Source organism: Fundulus heteroclitus, chromosome 14 (genome assembly GCF_011125445.2).
Source record: "Fundulus heteroclitus isolate FHET01 chromosome 14, MU-UCD_Fhet_4.1, whole genome shotgun sequence".
NCBI classification, from domain to species: domain Eukaryota; kingdom Metazoa; phylum Chordata; class Actinopteri; order Cyprinodontiformes; family Fundulidae; genus Fundulus; species Fundulus heteroclitus.
Window position 1 is genome coordinate 23,515,894 of NC_046374.1, and position 19,587 is coordinate 23,535,480.

Sequence of the window (19,587 nt, forward strand, 5' to 3'; positions counted from 1 at the left end):
TAATAATCATGCTCCATCATATATCAGAGCTCTGATTACCCCGTATGTTCCTAACAGAGCACTTCGCTCTCAGACTGCAGGTCTGCTGGTGGTTCCTAGAGTCTCTAAAAGTAGAATGGGAGGCAGATCCTTTAGCTATCAGGCTCCTCTCCTGTGGAACCAACTCCCAGTTTTGGTCCGTGAGGCAGACACCCCGTCTACTTTTAAGACTAATCTTAAAACTTTCCTTTTTGACAAAGCTTCTAGTTAGAGTGGCTTATGTTACCTTGGACCATCTTTATAGTTATGCTGCTACAGGCTTAGGTTGCTGGAGGACATTGGGGTCTATTTTTCTCACTCTGCTGAGTTCTCCTACTGTTCTCCAATTTGCATTATTTGCTGTTTTCAACTTTTAATTTTGTGTTCTCTCTGTCTTTTTTCTGTTCATAGTAGGTACGTCTGGTCTTGTATTCTGTTGGCTGTGACACCATCCAGGGGGTCAGATCAAATTCCATTACAATATAATGTAGAAACGATTCCTGGAGTAATGTGTGCTTCTGTGCAATTGTTGTGTCTTCTCTAACCCCCAGTCGCTCGAGGCAGATGACCGTTCATACTGAGCCTGGTTCGCCTGGAGGTTTTTCCTCCCTGTTAAAGGGGAGTTTTCCTCTCCACTGTCGCTTCATGCATGCTCAGTATGAGGGATTGCTGCAAAGACATCAACAATGCAGACGACTGTCTCTGTGGCTCTACTCTTCTTCAGGAGGAGTAAATGCTGCTTGTCAAGATGGATGCAATCTGCTGGTTTTCCTTAGATAGGAAACTTTTTGACCAATCTGTCTGGAGGATTTGATTGTATTTGACTTTGTAAAGTGTATTAAGATGGCATGTGTTGTGAATTGGCGCTAAATCAATAAAACTGTATTGAAATCTAAATAAATTTTGAGTTATTTCACTATGTTTATGTTTGTTACCTAATTCTATATATTTTGCTTAATAGTTTTGATGTCTTCACTGTGTATCTACGGTGTAAGAAGTAATAAAAGCCATTGAATGACAATGATGTGTCCAAAGTCTCGACTGCCAGTGCATGTTCCACACGCAGATATTTTTTACCCAATCGGGAAGGACGTACGTTAGAATTTTGAAAGCCGCGTCCTGATTGGTCAAACCATCAGACCATGTGACCTGATGAAGGTATAAGTATTACCGCGACCTCCTGCTGCATGCATCGCGTTTGAATGAGAGAGAGAGAGTGAACGTGTACCTGGAGAAAAAGTGGCGTGACCGTGTGAATTTATTAATAAAAACCTAACTTATTCTAGCACTATATTAAGTTTTTTACGGTGAGTAGTTTTGTATTACTATTTTTTTTTTTCTACTAAAGCTTGGTTAAAAGCAGCAATGAGGCGTCAGTTGGGCTGCATTTAATGACTTTAAAAGGTGCTAATTGAACTTATATTGGTGCTACCTTTTGCCTTTTTTTACTCCCCCAGGCAGCTTTGTTAAACCCTGTTGTGTATAAATGAGAACGGTCACCATGGTCGCTACGAGCAAATTAAAGACCAAAAGCACCGAGCGCATTTCGGAGCTGGTTGAAAGGCGATACGACCAGGTGTGCATCGAGAAAGGTAAGCCTGCTGGCGTTTTCTGTGGGTGGGGGGGCTTATTGTTGGTCATTTCCAGCTGCTTGTTTGTCTCTGTGTGGCGCATGGCTGCAGCAGTGGGAGGGGGAGGGATGTCTACATAGGATGAAGTCATCCCCTTAGCCTCTGTGCAAAACATGCTGCTGATGCAACCCCATTTGTTTTAAGAGCTGATGAAATAATCTTGCTCCCATCTGTAGTGTTTTTATTACTGCATATCTGCCCTCTTCATCCTTTTGTGATATATCTGTAAATTGCAGCATGCAATCTCCATATTTTTTTGTGCATTTGCATGCATATTTCTCAAAATTGCCAGCTGCTGTGCATCTAAAGTGCTTCAATGTAAAAAAAATAAATGTGTTTTTACAGAGTTGGATTTCTGGGATCGCTGCATGGCCGAGCCCCAGATGGCTGCAGACGTCACGGAGGACAGGAGCTGCCACAAGTTGGCTAAGATGTTCGAAAGCTGCCTGTCCCGGGCCAAGAAAACGACGTTGCACTGCTCCTCTGTGCTGGTACCAGAGAAGCTGACGCGGAGGATAGCTCGCGAGGTCCTCTGGCTGGCGTCCTGCGAGCCCTGCGGCCTGCGCGGCTGCGTCCTCTACGTCCACCTGGAGCTGGAGAAGGGCTGGAAGCAGCTGGAGCGCATTGCCTACGACTCGTCGGTAGTGCCCACCTTCGAGCTGACTCTTGTGTTCAAGCAGGACGGTTCAGCGTGGCCCAGCCTGCGGGACTTTCTCTTCATGGGCTCCTGCTTTGGCCCAAACTTCAGGAACGTGCTTAAACTGAGTCCGGGCTTCCGACTGGTCAAGAAAAAACTGTACTCCTCCTCGGCTGGCACCGTGATAGAGGGCTGTTGATCGGTGTTGGGAATGAGAAACGGGGGGCTCCATGTGGGGAAATGAACTCAAAACTAAATTTGAGACTAAAGTTGGCACATTTTCCACTCTTTTTTTGTACAGTAATTTATCACTCCCAACTTTCAGCCAATCGGCTTGGGATCTAATGTTAAGGTTTTAAACGTAAAAGAAGCCAGATGTTTCTGACTTTGGTTTCAGAGTCTTTTTTTTTTTTTTTTTTTTTTTTCTCCTAAGAGCAGTTCATTGCTCAAGCACAGTTTTCTACAGTTTACTTTTCAAAATGAATGTAACCGTGTTCACATCAACAGGTTTGCTTGGGGATGTACTGTGGGTTCTCTTCTGTTTAAAGGCACTAGCCACTTTTTTTCTTTTTTTTTAGATGCATCCTTGTTTCCGGATGCGTTGAATGTTAAGCTGCGGTAATGTGAGGGGAGTTTTTTTTTTCTTCCAAGAAATAAACGCATAAGTTTGCAGTTTAGGTGCAATAAGTTTATTTTCATGCTCAAGATATTGAGGTGCTCTTGCTCAAAACTCTGCACTCTCTATCAAAAAAAGCTTGCATGCATACGTGTATGCTCTGCGTCATCATCAATAGGATGTTGGGGCTTAAATTTAAAGTCTTTACCGCAAATTATTCTTATTCCTGCACCTTGTGCTCAAACCTTTGCTCTCTAGGGCTTTTCCTCTGCTCAGATTTATGCCTCCTGGAACACAATGGTCATTCTGCCTGGTTCCAACCAAAGGAATTGCATTGTGACTTCTTTAGGATGCGCTTGGACTCTAAATAACTGACTGGAGAGTGCAGGTTTTACCCAGAGGAAGAGGAATTTTGAATGGTGACTCGAATAGGAGCATGAGGCATTTTGATGGCATTGCAGGGGCAACCAAATGTTTATAGTACAAGTAGAATTTATTGTTTTTTTTTCCCCCTCCCCTATGTCAAATTTGTGAAAGTATTGTACCACTTTTGCTCAAACACTAAGTGAAAATGAGGAATCTTCTGCTCAAATTGAAAACGTGTGCCCCCTGACCCCGGGGGTCCCAGCAAAAGCATCTTGGCCCGACTTGCAGACCATTGTGTAGTCTTTGGGCAAACGTGTGTATCTAGTTGTGATGCTGTGTTCAAGACAGCAAACATGTTTGAGAATTGTGAAGATGCTGTTATGGTGTGGCCTGGTCACACCGGGGAACGCGGAGGCCTTAACTCTAAACAAATGTACGTTCAGCACTTGGATCAACACAGCGGACTGTTCTGTGTGAATGTTTTAATGCAGTTTTATTTTTATACTGACAGATGCACCTTTTCAAAGCAAGAGCTTTTATATACAATTAAAAGTTTGGTTCACTGTGTTGGAGGCTCGCCTATTTCTTTTGTGTGCTCTTCCATATTTATTGTCCAAGGCAAATACTTGACCATCAAACAATAAATAGTTTTATCATTTCACTCTATAGGTTTCATTCAATTTGAGCATTCTTGTTTTTAAACTGCTAATTCAAATGAATACTGACAGCTGTTTAGCAGGCAATGATGGCCAGGTGGCATAAATGAGCTCTGTTGAAGTTCTTTGCACCAAGTTTGACCTAATTGGATTACGTCTATTGTTGGCTCTTAAATTGGTCCAGGCTTCCTATAATTGGTATGAGGTGTGGTTTGAAAACTTTTTAATGGTTGACTAAAACCCTCCAAGTAACTTTGAAGGGTTTCCATATACTGTAACGTGTTGAGGTTGCAGCTGCATTGAGATTTTAGTGGAAAATGTAATTTCTTTGTTTCAGTCTCAAGTAAAACTCATGAACAACCCTGGACAAATGGTGTGTAATACACAATATACACAGAATCTTTTCTTAAAGCTGATGCTTCAGTATTAAACATTATTTTAATGGGTCTTTTGTAATGGTCTAATTAGCTGTAGGCCATAATCATGAAAAACATCTGTAATGAACTTTATTTTGCATAATTTGAGTTTTACCTTTTGAATTAAATAACTGAAACATAACTGTGTGATGGTCTAATTTCTGATGCACCTGTAGGTAAACTACGTATAAAATCTGAGGCCACATGCCAGAGTTGGCACCAAAAATTATGTAAGTCAATATAGGTTAAATAAGTACCTTGCTAAATTAAGGTTTTAGTCAAGATAAAGAAAATGAGGTTAATTTGGGGTTTGTAATTCAGTCTGGTCCTAAGTTTGAACGTTGTTAAAAAGCTATTGGTGTTAAATTCAGTTAGCAGAAACCCTTTGTTCTCTATCTGGAGACTTTACAAGGAGTGAAAGATGTGGCATTTGCTTTCATATTTCCAAATGTTATCCAAGACAATGCAAAGCCTTTACTGCCAAGTATATTAATATTGGGGGGGCTAGTTTTTTTTTGTTTTTTTGTTTTTTTTAAGGCCATTGCACAAAGGTGTTCATGTTGAATGAAAATAATTTTACCTGCCAATTTGAGTAAAAACTAGTGAATTTGCTTTTCTCATGCACTTTTAGCTCCTTGAAGTTTGGACTGTAGTTAAATGTGGACATGTGGCTTTTCTCACTGTTACGACACTTTAATTACTTAAACCAAAAAAAAAAAAAACATTCCTGTGAGACAGCATTGAAAGTTTAATCATTTTTGAAAGTGTTTTATTTTATTCCCTTCCCAAAATCCTTTGTGTTGAAGCATTTGAGTCTGGAAAAGAGCTATACTAATGGTTTACCACTTTGTATAAAACTGAAACCATTTAAGTTGTGAAGTTCTTCGTGCACAAGTTACTGAACAGACTGACACGGCTATTTCAGTTAATGAAGAGATCACATGACGTTATGAGAGATACACTGTCATTTGTAGGACAAAGAAGCACTGATCATCTCCTTGGCCACACAGAGAACCCTCTCATCCCTTTGCCCTGCTGTGGGGCTCCTGTGTGGGTCAGGAGTACAACTCTTTATTGTTTCATCCATGAATGTCTGCAAAGCAATAGAGACCCTCAAATATATGACGTAACTATAAAACCTACCTGAAACTTGATTTAGACAAAAATTATGCTAAATATTACAGATATTTCACTACCCCACAAGGGATAGGCGTGTTAGAAAATGGATGGGTGGATTACAAATGTGTTAAAGCAAATAGTATGTTAATGTCATTGAATTAAAAACAAATTTAAAGGTGCAATGGGTTAGAGTAGGCTACTAGTAAGTTTAAGTTTTCTCACTGGCAAAATGAGCCAGATTTTCAAATTTTGTCTGAAAGTATGCTCTTTTTTTATGTTTCAAGGTTGCTTGTCTCCATGCTAAGATTATTTAACTCTCCAGGCTCCATTTCTCTGTTTTAATTTTTTTTTTTTAAGTGTTAGATTAAGCTTCTCATAAACTCTTGTATGATGAATAGCTAAATAAATTAGTAAACCCACACATGAGTAGTGTCTCACTGTACATGTTTGGCCAGGTAAAGTTGCCTGTGCAAATTCTCAGTTATCCGGGTCATTGCAACAGCAAGCAGGATGAAATCAGAGGCATCCGGACTTTTGTTCAGTTCTTTCTGAAAACACTTTGACACCTAGGTATCAAAACGTTTTCAGAAAGAACTATTATTTTTCAGTGTTGCTAGCTTATGTTAATATGAGGTAGCTTTCTCTTGGCTGATATTTATAAGTAAAATGTTTGAGAGTTGTAAATATTAGCATAAACTGATATTAGCATAAGCTGTTGCTAGCTTATGCTAATATGAGGTAGCTTTCTCTTGGCTCGTATTTGTAAGTAAAATGTTTCAGAGTTGTAAATATTAGCATAAGATGATATTAGCATAAGCTTTTGCTAGCTTATGCTAATATGAGGTAGCTTTTTCTTTGCTTCCAAACATTTTATAAGTAAAATGTTTGGAAGTTAGTAAATTAGCTTATCTAACTTTTCATCTAATATAGAAATAAATTAACAAGATATAGAGAGAGATAAAATACATTCGAGGTTATACAATGTTTAGCCAGGTTAGATTGCCTAATGTTGGCTTCCTCTATGCTAATAAGCTAGCTTTTGCTTTGCTCTATGTGTTACATAATATTCATCTATCTATCTATCTAGAGAGAGAGAGAGAGAGATTGAGAGAGAGATGTGTTGGTTCAAATATTTTAGGTTAGATATTTGAAAGTGCTATATTAGGGGTCTCATCAAATGCAAAAAGCATGTTAGGTGAACCCTAACAAGTTTTATACAAAGTTTGGCCATGCTATTCTAAATGCTTGCTAACTCAGCTATTAAGCACCCTTGAATCTTGTTGCATAGTAGTGTTTTTTTATAATTTTATTTTTAGAAGGTTTTTGTTATAAATGAATAAGTAAACAAAACAGTCAAATGAAATGTACAGGGGAGAGTGGAGTGAGTTGTGCTAGTTTTTACATAAAGTGACTTTAAAGCGAAACCATGACAGTAATGCTTCCAACTAAAATATGTACATATATTTCATGATGTGGTCCATCACTGAAAACAATCACTCTGGATCTGAAATATAGAAATTAAGAAACATAGCTTTCTGAAAAACGTTGTTTTGTGGCACAACTTAGCCCCAGTGCAGGGTAAGTTGTGCATTTAAAAATAATTTGTTGGGTTAATTGTGCCATTGATTATTAAAGTAATATAAGGATATTCTAATCCCAGTAACTTTGATTCCATGTAAAGGCTAGTCAGAGTCAGTCCAAAAATGTTCATTTAAAGTTACATTACAACATCAACAGGCACTTTTCTACAAGCCTGTTGTGCCATAAGAACTCCTCAAAGGTCAGTTTTCTTAAAGGGGACATTTGATGTTTTAACATTCTTCCTTTTGCCATTTAAATTATTCAGTTGTGGCACAACTCAGCCCAAGTCTTCTGGCACAACGCAAGGCAAGTTTGTTTGTATAGCACATTTCAGTGCCTTAATTGTACAAACCTCTCGTGCAATGAGTCTCTCTTCTTTGCTTCTTTCTGTTTTGTACTTTGAAGTATTTGAAATTTCTAAATTTAGTTTCTCCTTTAACATTGGCAGGAAAAGGAATTAAAAGGATTTTGTTTTCTGAACAGTAGCCTACCTAGAGATTTAACAGACATTTTCACACGTTTTAATTGAATTCAGGTTTTCCAGCAGTTAGTGTCCCATCTCTCTACTAATGGACCAATCCAAGGTAATTGTTGTGATGGAAAAATACTGAAACTGTTTCCATGCTGCTGAAACCGATATAATCACAGCTCTGCTGTGCTAGCTTGGCAGCTTGTTTGAAAAGGCTTATGAATCTAGTGGTGGCACTTGAGCTCCCCAGTGTCAACATGATTCATCTAAGCTTGCACAGAGAGGGACGGTGCTGTTTTGTGCTGCCACAGCTCGGCACAGTCAGTCTTACCGAGGAGAGTGATTGCACAAGCCCTCTGCCTACAAATGTTTACCAACTTTGAGCTGTCTTTCTGCCCCTGTGGGGGCTGACAGGGAGGCTCAAAGTCACATGATAGGCCTGTTTGTTGTGCAGTCTTGAGAGATGTGCCCGGAGTGATTCTATGTTTCCTGCTGACCCGTTTAACAACCTCCTTTTTGGAAGATGGAAATCTGATAAACTTGGCTGGAGAGTGATTGCATTTTGCACTGGGACTCAGTGTGTCTAATCGCTATGTGTTTATCTGTTTGTTGTAGGTTTGTGTATATATTTTATGCAAACAGTGCTTTATGCTTTTGTATCTAGTCTTTTCTGTTTGCTGAGGTTTATGATATTGTCTATTGAGGGTCTTTTTCAGACTCGCTGTTAGTGTAGTAATGTATACAGACAAAACATTTAGTAGTTTTTTAGCCCTTGGTAATGTGCCAGAAAATGTATGCTTCAACATCAAATTAAGCTTACAAATGAACGGTGGTCAGAATAACAAAGTAACATAATTTATTTTAGACCACAATTCAATTGATGACTTACACAGAGTTTGAAAGTGATTTTGGATTTCCAAAAAATTAAATGCAATGTAATCAATGGTAAAGATGAACTGTGTACGATTGTAGCGGAATAATAGAAATTATTGACAGACTCAGGTCGGACAAGATAAAGTGTGTAAGTTATCTCATCATCTGCTTCCATGCCATTTCAGCATCTTCTTTTCTAACCCCGGCTCTTTACATGTCCTCCTTTATTTGTTTGTGTATCCACTCTGTGGTCTTTCTCTCCATTTTCAATATGCATTGTCAAATATATCCGCTATCCCTCCCCATCTTTAAAACATATCAGTCTGGTATCTTTAATTTTGACTCTAAATAAACCTGTGCAGTCTGTTCACACACTAACTTCCAACCTTTTCCATTTTAGCCCCTCCCAGTGGATCTCTAAACATCTTCAGCTGTGCCATCTCCAGATCTACCAGATCTGTTTATGCCACTGTCTCCTAGCCACGCATCGTATAAGGTCAAAAAACCTCGCCTTTCACTCTAGCAGCAATGTTTCTGTCACAAATCCACTCTTGACACTCATCTCCATCCTATATGCCTTGTGTGGCCTTTCTTTGCTTTGGATGTTCTGACACCAGGTATATAAACTCATCCACATTCCTGCCTCTTGGATCTTCACTGTCCCACCTTTCTCTCTCTCTCTCTCTCTTTCTCATTTACATTTCTTGTTTTCTCTGGCTGGTTTGCGTTTGGAAAATATGGCTCACTGCCCAGGGTGAGATGGCCTAGGAGTTGGCACAAAGCACTTGAGAAAAAATAATTACTTGTCAGTTGCTAAACAAGTTTTTTGTTGCTTGTTGGCATTTGCAGTCAGCAGAGAGTAGGCACCCTGCTGTGTCGTGCACAGAGTATTCATCCATCCATTGTCTATTCCTGCTTATCCATAAAAAAGTTGAGATTAATTAAATCTTTATTCTATTTCTTAAAACACAAAAGGGAGTATTTCAATGCTTTTGAGCATTTAGACAACCTCAGGTTGAAACAAGAGTGAAAAGCACATGGTGAAAGCTGGACTCAACTACAATATACTGATTGCAGATGCTTTGAAATAAAATTTGCAATTGGTGTGAGAAAACAAGCAAATGATAGAAGCCAATGAAAGTTGTCTGTCGGTCTGTCTACATAAAACTTACAACATTTTTTTCATAAAACACAAAAGCAGCATCAAACAGATTTGTACTATTGGTTCACATTTTTATTTTTTAGGTAAGTTACATGGTTAACGGTTCCTGTTTTTGCTCAAAGTGAGGGAGATTTTTCCGAGGGAACGGGTATGGGTCTGGTTTAGGTTTAGGTTTAGTACTGTTTAGCTGGTCATGGTATGGGGCGAGAAGAATGGGGATCCCCCCCAGGTGCGAGAAGAGCCACCGTTTGTCTTCCTTCCATTGACATCTGGGATTGACAACTCTTCTCTCCAAACCATACCTTCGTTACTCCAGGCTTTCTTTGACCTGCTTCCTAATCTCACCACTTACGATGTAATCTGCAAACCTTGTACTGTACTTTTTGATTATTCCTGTTCAACCTCATCTGTCTACTTCTCCGTCACCACTGCAAACAGGAAGGGGCTCAAAACTCAGCCCCCCCAACTTTCTGACTCCCACCACACACCTCTTCCAGACTTCAAGAGAATAGAAATTGAAAACTAAAGAAATTTTAAAACATGAAATGAGAGTTTATTTTTACAATGTACAGGATGTTAAAGATAGAATAAAAGTCTAAAATAGACAGAACTGAAACAGCAGCAACATGACAAAAACAATAAAAATCCGTTTGAAACATGTTTTTACTACTTTCCATTCACAATTCTATCATCTTCAATCCCTCAAATAATTTTAGTTTAACCTAATTTTTCTCTCTGACCTGGTCATTCCGTGGGAGGAAGCCAGAGTACCCTGGCCAATCCTTAAAAATAAAATCTTCAATATTATCAATTCTGGCAATTCGTAGAAATTTCATTCATGGATTTGGAAATTTCCATATTTAGCTCAGCTGAAACGTTTGGTCAAATGACCTCACAATAATATTAAATCTATGAAAACACATTTGAAAACATTTGATCCAATTACAGGAATGTACACTTTGGTACCAAAAGTTGAGTGCTAAGCTTTTATTCAACTTTGGTTTTATCAAACACAATTTGATAGTTTTTTTAACAGATGGGAATTTATAACAGAAAGGTTGAAACTCTAACTTTATAGTAGGGCTCTCCACCTGAGTAAACTGTTATTAGACTTTTAGAGATCCATGCATCTACAAACCTCAATAACCAGAACCAGTGTTGATCAAAAAGTGGGCCAAAATCACTGAAAAACTATGAGAAATTAATGAAACCTTGTATAAGAAGCAACTACTTCAAGTCGTTGATGCCGACATCAAGGACTTGAACTCTTAATGCATTTGGCCTTTGCAGATTTCTTCTGTTGTTACATTTTTTGTTTCCATTAAAATGTTTCAGATGATCAAAAAAAGTCAGACAAAGATGACCAGAGCAAATATAAAATGCCATTTTTTAAATTGTATTTCCAAGCCTTTCCAAACCAACCTGACCATATGTGAAAACTTGTTGCCCAACCAATCCCAACTCAAAAAGCAGCACATTATACCTAAATTAACTAACATGGCATTTAATGATATACTGCCAATCAAACATGGTGGTGGTGTTATGATCTGGGGTTGTTACGTTTATTGGGGATCATGACTGATAGAGAGCAGAATTCAAGGTTTTGATGTGGCCTAGTCAAATTCTTTACTCAAATAGATCCATCCCACCCCCCAGAATCCCTCTACAGTGATATAAAAGGCTTAATTGCCTGTAATCACAGATGCTGATAGTACTTGGTTTCGCTAAGGGTGGCAGAACTAGTTAATAGGTTGAGATACATTTTATTTCACATAGGGTTAGGTTGCTTTGGAGAGCCTTTTCTCCCTTAAAATGCATGAAATCATCTTTTTAAAACTGCATTTTATATGTACTCCTGTTATCTTTGTCTGATATTAAAATGTGTTTAATTGTCTGTAACATTTGAGTGTGACCAACAAATTAAATCAAAAGCAGAAGAGATTTTTAAGGATGAAAGCATTTTTGGTGTCGCCCTATACTTGTTTTTCACCAAAACTTTACATTCAGGCTTCATCTTTGTAGATAGTGACAGCGTACAAACTGTTACATGTCAGGTTAGATTTAGAACCTGATAAAAATCAGATCCTGGTATTTAAAGAGGCTTTACTTTCTTTTTGTTGTAACATGGATGTAAGCTGCAAATCATTCAATTCAATCCCAAAGTTTAAGACCCAAACACACAGTATCACAACTTGCTGTTTTGGTTTTACACAGGGTTGCAGAGCACCTCTTGGTCTGACCCGATTCTATTCACACAACCACGATACATCACTTTGAGTATCAGGTGAATCCAGATCTTTAATCAGACATTATGAGTTCTGCAGACTAAAATACGATATCTCTAACAGGCACATGATGCACAGGGTTTCACAACAGCGTATCCCTAAAAAACTGTGGATATTTAGAGATGTTGCCATGCTGCATGTAGCCGGAGCTGCTTTTTGACCTCTGTGGGGCACTGCCTCTGGAAGCTTGGGAGCTGGCAGCGCCTCCATAACCAATGACCTGCTGGCGTGAAAGATGAATTTCCCTGGCATCTGACAGGTGGGCGTTGTCTTGCTTTTGTACTTTTATGGGCCTCTGTTGGAAGTGGGCTGTGAAATGAAACACCCTGACAGCAATGTCCCTTTTAACGCTGGGGGCAGCTGTTCGGAGCTACAGAGAAAATTATTTGTCACAACATTAACCACAAATTGATTGGATCAAGCTTAACATCTGGTCATGACGACATATTTTAAAGAGCTGTTAGAGTACCTGTGTGTATAGTGGAGTTTTAAGGTTTTACACATCAGGTGCCGAAGAAATACTAATGGCAGAGACATATTATCTAAACATTTAACTACTAATTGTATCTCTCAGGATAACTATGTATAAAAGCAGTAAAAGAACAGCTGTAGACGTCCTACTTGGTGTTTTTATGAGCCATTGTGAGGTCCAGACTCCTGCTCTGGAAACTGAGCCTGGTAACAGACTGACACCTGCTGGAATATCACCGTAAAGTCATTGCAGGTTTAGGCATGCCTACTACTGCCATCAAGTGGACAACAGTTTTTGACATAGAACAAATCATATAGCCTTTGTAATATACAACCATATTCAATAAATTAGAATATTGGTTCCAATGGGGCTCATTTGTCAGATTAAAAGTAACCTTTAAAAATAACATTTAAGTAAGTATTAAACATGTTGTAATGTAAAATGTTATCAATCGATTTGATGTAATATTGAAAAAAATCGTTATAGCCCATAGGCATTTAGAAATATGAACTCTAAAACATCAGTCTGTTAGTAACTGATTAATATAATGTGTTTAGTTAATTGGGTTAATGAAACATATTGACTTTTTGATAATATTCTAAGTTACTAAATATGACTGAATGCTGGAGATAGGCACCAGCACTCTTCGCGACCCCATGAGGGACAAACGTGATGGAAAATGGATGGATGAATATGACTGTGGTTGCCATGTGAGAACTTTATTGAGGCTTTTTCTAACTTTTCTAACTGCTAATTATTTGAAGCATGGTTCCTTTGATTCATTAATTTAGGCACACTTAACTCTTTTTTTTGGCACTATATGCAATAGCTGGCACTATCCATCCATCAATTTTCCGACAAGTTTAGTGGAAGGAAAAAGGTGCAAAAGTAGGAGCAATCAATGGTTTGATCGCATTTGGAGTCAGTGCTTCAAGAGCCACCTCACACGGACGTATCCAGGACAGGGGCAGCTGTGAAAGTAACAGAGGTAAGTAGGTATTTAAGTCATTCAGAAAACAATTGGTCTCAGTCTGGATAAAACGAGAGTCTGACTCGTCATCACACTGGCCTGACCTGAACCTCACAGAGAATCTAAGGAGTTTGGTCAAAGACATGGATAAAACACAACAGACCCAACAATGGGCCCAAGGCTGTTATTAAACCAACCTTGGCTTCCTAACTAACCTGAAACCTGTGGTTTCAGGTTTTTTAGGAAGCCAAGGTATATATACCGGCAGTTTTGGCTAACAGAGAGAACGATCCATCAGCACAATATATATATATATATATATATATATATATATATATATATATATATATATATATATATATATATATATATATTTTATATATATATATATATATATATATATATATATATATATATATATATATATATATATATATATATACATATATATATGTATGTATGTATGTTCATTTATTGGTTATAGGTAATATTAAAATTTTTCTGTGAAACTGACTTATGGATTTAGGGTACACACAGGTCGCCAGTCTATCGCAGGGCAACACACTCACACCTAAGGAGACTTTAGAAAGGCCAATTAACCTAACGGTGATGGTATTCTTCTTATTATTTTTTGGACTGTGGGAGGAAGCTAGAGTACCCGAGGAGAACCCACACATGCCCAGGGAGAACATGCAAACTCCATGCAGAAAGAGGCAATCTAACTTCTCTAAGGGCAAGGGTAGGACTCGAACTCAGGACCTTCTTGATTCATGGCAACAGCGCTATCCTAGCTGGCACTAATGTTAGATAAATACTGAAACCATGTGGAATATCACTGAACGCGAACGTTCATTACAGGTGAACAGTAAATAGGTTACGGCCCCTTTAAGAACTTCGCTCAATGGTTGCCTGGTTGCTAGGGGCAACCCAAACGTTCTAACTGAAAACTTTCTGGTTTTTAACTTGTAAAAGCTGATTTTCGGCGCTGTCTGCCTAGTTTTAAACCACCACTTTTTGAGAAATGCCACCGGGAGGGGCTAAAAAAGCCCCTGCCAAGAAAGGCAACAATGCTGCCGCCCAGCCTATCAACAAGAACTGGGAGGCTGGTCTAGCGAAAGCGCAGTTCGCTGAGGTTTGTAATGTCTGCACTTGTTTGTGTTTTTCCTATCATTTGTGAGTTGGGGGACGCGTTATTTATTATTAGCTTGGTATGCCTATAATTTGTCTTAATAGTTAAGGAAATTCTTTTGAGCCAGACAATCTTTTTTTCTTTCGAAAATACAGATTAAAAAGAGAAGCAAGAGATAGGCGCATTTCAATCTATTAGAATGTCGTTCACACAAATGTATTTAAAACATTTATTTCAAAAGCAATGCATATATTTTAAGTGTCCACTCATGATGAGTTTTGTCTACAGCTGATGAAAACAAACAATTCAGTTTCTCAGAAAAGCTCATCTCCAAAGACGTTCACAAAGGGTTGTATCTAATGGAAAGTTTAGTGGAAGGAAAAAGGTGCAAAAGTAGGAGCAATCCATGGTTTGATAGCATTTGGAGCCAGTGCTTCAAGGGCCACCTCACACAGATGTATCCAGGACAGGGAAAGTAACAGAGGGAAGTAAGTATTTATGTAATTCAGAAAACAATTGGTCTCACCATCACACTGGCCTGACCTGAACCTCACAGAGAATCTAAGGAGTTTGGTTAAGGAGAAGGATAAAACACATCAGATCCAACTCAGATGGGCCAAAGGCTGTTATTAAACCAATAATAACAGCCTGAAACCACACTTACTATCTCCATGCCGTGCTGCATGGATTCAGTTACACCAGCAATAGCTCCAGCAAGTACTTAGTGCAAATACTCCAAATACTGGAAATACACTTGTTACGTCTACGTTCTATCGGCTAGTGTGCAGCAATCTACTGTTGGTTACCCATTAAAGGGTCGATGCGAATCTTTTCTGTACAATTTAAATTTTATATATAACAATTCAATTATATTTAGCTTATATAACATTCCATTTCTTGTGTGGTGGTCTATGCAAATGTATCAGTTTAATTTAAAATGTAGTCACCGGTCCTATGTAATATTCAAATTTTGTGACAAATTGAAACTTTTCATCACTCGTAAGCAAACACTTAACAAATATATACATATATATATATATCTATATCTATCTATCTATCTATCTATCTCTCTCTCTCTCTCTCTCTCTCTCTCTCTATATATATATATATATATATATATATATATATATATATATATATATATATATATGTGTGTGTGTGTGTGTGTGTATCTGTGTGTGTGTGTAGTATTCGGATTTACCGAAATACGGATGTAAGTTAAAGCCCACCTTACGTGTTGAGGGAACATATTTCATGTGTTCGTTTGAGCTTTTATTTTGAAAGGTGGCAGTACAAACCGGAAACCCTCGCTTGTGAACGTCAGGAGCCTTTATGTACCTGAGCTCGCTGGAACCAGTTGAGATTGTAGTGTTTTTTTTGGGGTTTTTTTTGTTTGTTTTTTAGTTAGTTAGTTTGTTTGTTCTGTGTTTGTTTTATTTTTCAAGTTAGTGCACCTAAAGTAATAAATGTGTATTGTACCTGAAACATTGTTGTTTCGGCATTAAATCACACGCTGACTGGCAAACAGCAATGGCGGTAATGGCGCTCTTCAATTAAGCGGCTCACCCAGGTGCCTTACCTCCCCAGGACTCGTGGCAGGCCTGTGTGTCCTCGGTGGTTGGAGGTAGCCTAGAAGAGGAGGAGGAAGTCGTCCAGCCTCTGGTTTTGGCTCTTCAGCAACCCCAGCGGAAACTTTTCTCCCTCATAACTTGGGACAGCACGCTTGCAAAGGTATCAATAAAGTCTAGAAAAGCTTAGCAACTCTCTCAGCGCGCATCTTTTGGGCTGAATCGTCTCACTTTTTCCCATTAAGGTTGGTAACTCAGTCAAAGAAAAAACCCAAAAGACATTTAGAAACACAAAGTTACTGATAAAGAACCGTTCAGGCATTATCAGTCTATTGGATAATTGTGTTGGCAATGGCACCTGTGGTACCTGTCCATCCATTATCAGTAACAACAGATGGACAGGTTATTACGAGTTCAGGAAAAAGTCAGCTTTTAGTTAAGTACATTTATTGATGTTAAGAATATATATATATATATATATATATATATATATATATATATATATCCCTTTGCTAGCTGAAAAGGTTTTTTAGCTTCTGTAAAATTTCACATGGTTGGATCTTTGGCCATTCCTGTTTTTCTCACTTTAACTTCTCAAATTGTTGTTTTCTGGCTGAGGCCGCCAGATTATTATTTAAAAGGTCATGCGATTTTAGAGTTTTTGATGATGATTCTCTTAAAAGCGAGCTCTACAGATTGTTTTTACCTCTTTGCTGTGTTTTATGGCAATAAGTATTTGGTCCCCCTGTGTTCTAGTGCACAGAGGCAAAGAGAAATTGGCCGCTGTGACCTATTATATTTAAACACCGTGGAAAGTCGAAGTCATAGATGACTTATTGTATTTTTCTCCAGGAGTCCACCGTCATCTCCACTGTCTTTAGTGGGTTTTAGCTGCAGGTGGTTCTGGTTTCTTCATACACATCTTTACCAATAGCACTGTTTAGAGCAAAATGTATTATATCTAAAGAAAGGTTAATCATTTTAAAAAAATAAATAAATATAGGCTCATCGTATGTTGAAAGCTTTTTTATATGAAAAAAAAAAACAGTAATGATTTAATAAAGTTTTAAAATGACAAGTGGAGCTGCAGGTTGGGACACTTATTGAAGCATTTTGTTCTTCCTCTCTGTAATTGTATGAGGCAGGGTAAGGTTTTAGAAGAATATATGTTCTATATCATTGAACTGAACTGTGAATATTAAAATTCATAAATGTTTCAAAGCTTCTTCTACATCCTGCATGTCAATGGATCATCTTTCTCACAGATCCATGAGCTGGGGAATCCCAAAACAGAGAAGTCAGATGATCTTCCCATGTTTTATGAGGTAGGCTTTGGATGCTGGAGGCTTTGGTTAGAAGGAAATCATTATAGCCTCACCATATATTGAATCACAATCTTGCGCAACCTCACAGTCGTAAATAACTGCTTTGTTGTAATATTTGGCCACCTGCATGCAAATCAGCTATTTTGGTCTTTGTGCTTTGGTGTTTTTCCTTGCGTATTTGTGTAAACATGTTGTTGTTTTTTTGCACAGGTTACTCAGCCTGCGAAGGTGCTGCTGGATGCCGGAGAGGAGATACCCTGCGACCTGCTGGCAAAGCTACTCAAATTCCAGCTGCTGCTGATCAAAACCCGCGATCAGCAAAGAAGGGAAGCTGAGCGGGTAAAGTGCTTCTCCGTTAAAGTCATTCTGTATGTGGGGATTCTTTGAAAGCTTGTCCGACAGCTGAGGGATTTAACTGCACAGAATTGCGTCAAAGCTCACTAGAATCCTATCCAGGGTCAGTTTTACGTCTGATATGAATTTCAGCTGGAAAGCGAGGAACCAAAGCAACAGGTCCTCCCTCAGTCTCCCAGCAAAGCCAAGATCTCTGACAAAAAGGGAAAGGCTCCTCCTCCTGCTCTGGAATCCCCCAAGGAGAAGAAAACCAAGCTCAAACGCAGGGATGATGTTGACCCGCCTACATATATAGGTAAAAAACAACAACCTGTTCTCAAGCCGTCAACAGCCAATCGCCCAGATGTGTTTACCTCTTATTGCATTTGTTTCCCCTGTAGCATTTTCCTCTGCAGAGATCACCTGAAAAATGAACAAAGCCTAAAATATTCCTAGTTCCAGGCTTTATTATCTCTTCCAATGTAGTTTTTATTAGTTCCCGTCGAAAACCATTGTTCCTGGAATGCGTTCACATCGGTAGCATTAAATCCAAGACACTTAATTAAAGAAACCAACCAATGTGATATAAAACTGTTGTGAAAACCAGTTCCCCCAAGAAAGGTTTCTTATTGCCACAGGTTTAGGAAAAACAAAGTACCCAAAAGCAAGTAAAGCATAAACAAAACACGTAGAAGAAAGCCGAAGGGTGCGCAGTTCAGAAGTAACTATTAATAGAGAGAACGATCCATCAGCACAAAGTTACCAATCCTTCATCTGGGAAAATAAATAAATAAATAAAACCTGGTCTACCAGGATTGACATAATCTAGCCAAAACTGCCGGCTAGATTCAACATGTTGGTTTGTCTTGACCCAATATCCTGGCGAATGGGGTACTCCCTGAGGACAAACGAGAGCGCAGCTTGTTGAATATGACGTGTAGCCAATCAGAGAGCGAGGTACAGGATATATGGAAAAACAACATACAGCTCACCACCATATCATAGTGAAGAAAACTTAGTCCCTTTTTGTGCTGTCTCCACTCCTTTAACCAATGGCCTTTCTTGTTTAAATTGGTTTAGAAACTGTCGCCATTGTTCTTCCTTCTTAAGGTTTTTTTTTTTTAGTCCCTGCTTTCTTCCTTCTTTCCCTCCTTTGGATTAGGATCCTTACTTTTCCTTACTTGTCTGTATTTCTTCAGATGACGAGCCGGACTGTGGTCCCCAACACTATATCCTGTTAGTGGGCTTCCACCAGCCACAACTGATCGGGGCGCTGGATGCCATTGATGTGCACGTCGCAAACGTCGTCAAGTTGTGCTCCGAGCGCAAAGAAGGCTCATCCAAAAAGCAAGAGGAGAGCAGCAAGGAGGAGGCCGAGCAGGGTCTGCAAACCTCTCCAGTTCTGGATGCAGGTCAAAAGTGAATTTATATTAATGTGTGGTAGTGCTGATATTATGTTTCTGTTCTCTCTGGTCTTTAGAGGTTCCTACAAATGCCAGAAAGCTCGACCTGTTCTGGTCTCAGCTGAGGTCGGTTTTAGAGAGCGGACCGGCAGGCTCTAAACTCCACGATGTGATTCAGCTGAACTACACTGTCCCAGATCTCACACTGGCCTGCCAGACACAGGACCCCGACGCTGTGGTGAGTCTGATCGTTTGTTTTTAGCAGTAAAAGCTAGGGCTGAACGATTTTGGAAAATAATCTAATTGCGATTTTCTATCTTAATACTGCGATTATTTTTTCAGTTTAATTTATCATGTCTTGTTAAACGCATACAAACAACAAATCAATCTGTTTCATCGCTGTGCAGATCAGGGGCTAAAAGAGCCACTGCTTCTCAACTCGGAGCAGAAATTACTGCGTTCTGCCTACGATTTATTTCAACCAAAAATTGTGATTTGATTATGCATTAACCACAAGCAACAAAAATGGCCTCTAGATAAAGATGTTTGTAAACATGG

At 38.8% G+C, this 19,587-nt stretch overlaps 2 protein-coding genes across 2 annotated transcripts in view; both read left to right on the forward strand.

Moving 5' to 3' along the window:
• Positions 1 to 1,215: 1,215 nt before the first annotated feature.
• Positions 1,216 to 3,835, forward strand: LOC105936134 (DNA damage-inducible transcript 4-like protein). The gene is made up of 3 exons (XM_012876802.3): positions 1,216 to 1,325; positions 1,476 to 1,610; positions 1,995 to 3,835. Exons 2-3 carry the CDS (start codon positions 1,505 to 1,507, stop codon positions 2,483 to 2,485), a joined length of 597 nt encoding a protein of 198 aa, XP_012732256.2. The 5' UTR covers positions 1,216 to 1,325; positions 1,476 to 1,504; the 3' UTR covers positions 2,486 to 3,835.
• Positions 3,836 to 14,185: 10,350 nt separating this feature from the next.
• Positions 14,186 to 19,587, forward strand: part of spag17 (sperm associated antigen 17) — a 33,960-nt gene continuing 28,558 nt past the window's right edge. The window contains exons 1-7 of the mRNA XM_036147032.1: positions 14,186 to 14,403; positions 15,988 to 16,131; positions 17,234 to 17,293; positions 17,504 to 17,632; positions 17,780 to 17,942; positions 18,826 to 19,008; positions 19,107 to 19,267. Coding sequence (XP_036002925.1) covers positions 14,293 to 14,403; positions 15,988 to 16,131; positions 17,234 to 17,293; positions 17,504 to 17,632; positions 17,780 to 17,942; positions 18,826 to 19,008; positions 19,107 to 19,267 — 951 coding nt within the window. The 5' untranslated portion in view covers positions 14,186 to 14,292. The remainder of the gene's footprint in view (positions 14,404 to 15,987; positions 16,132 to 17,233; positions 17,294 to 17,503; positions 17,633 to 17,779; positions 17,943 to 18,825; positions 19,009 to 19,106; positions 19,268 to 19,587) is intronic.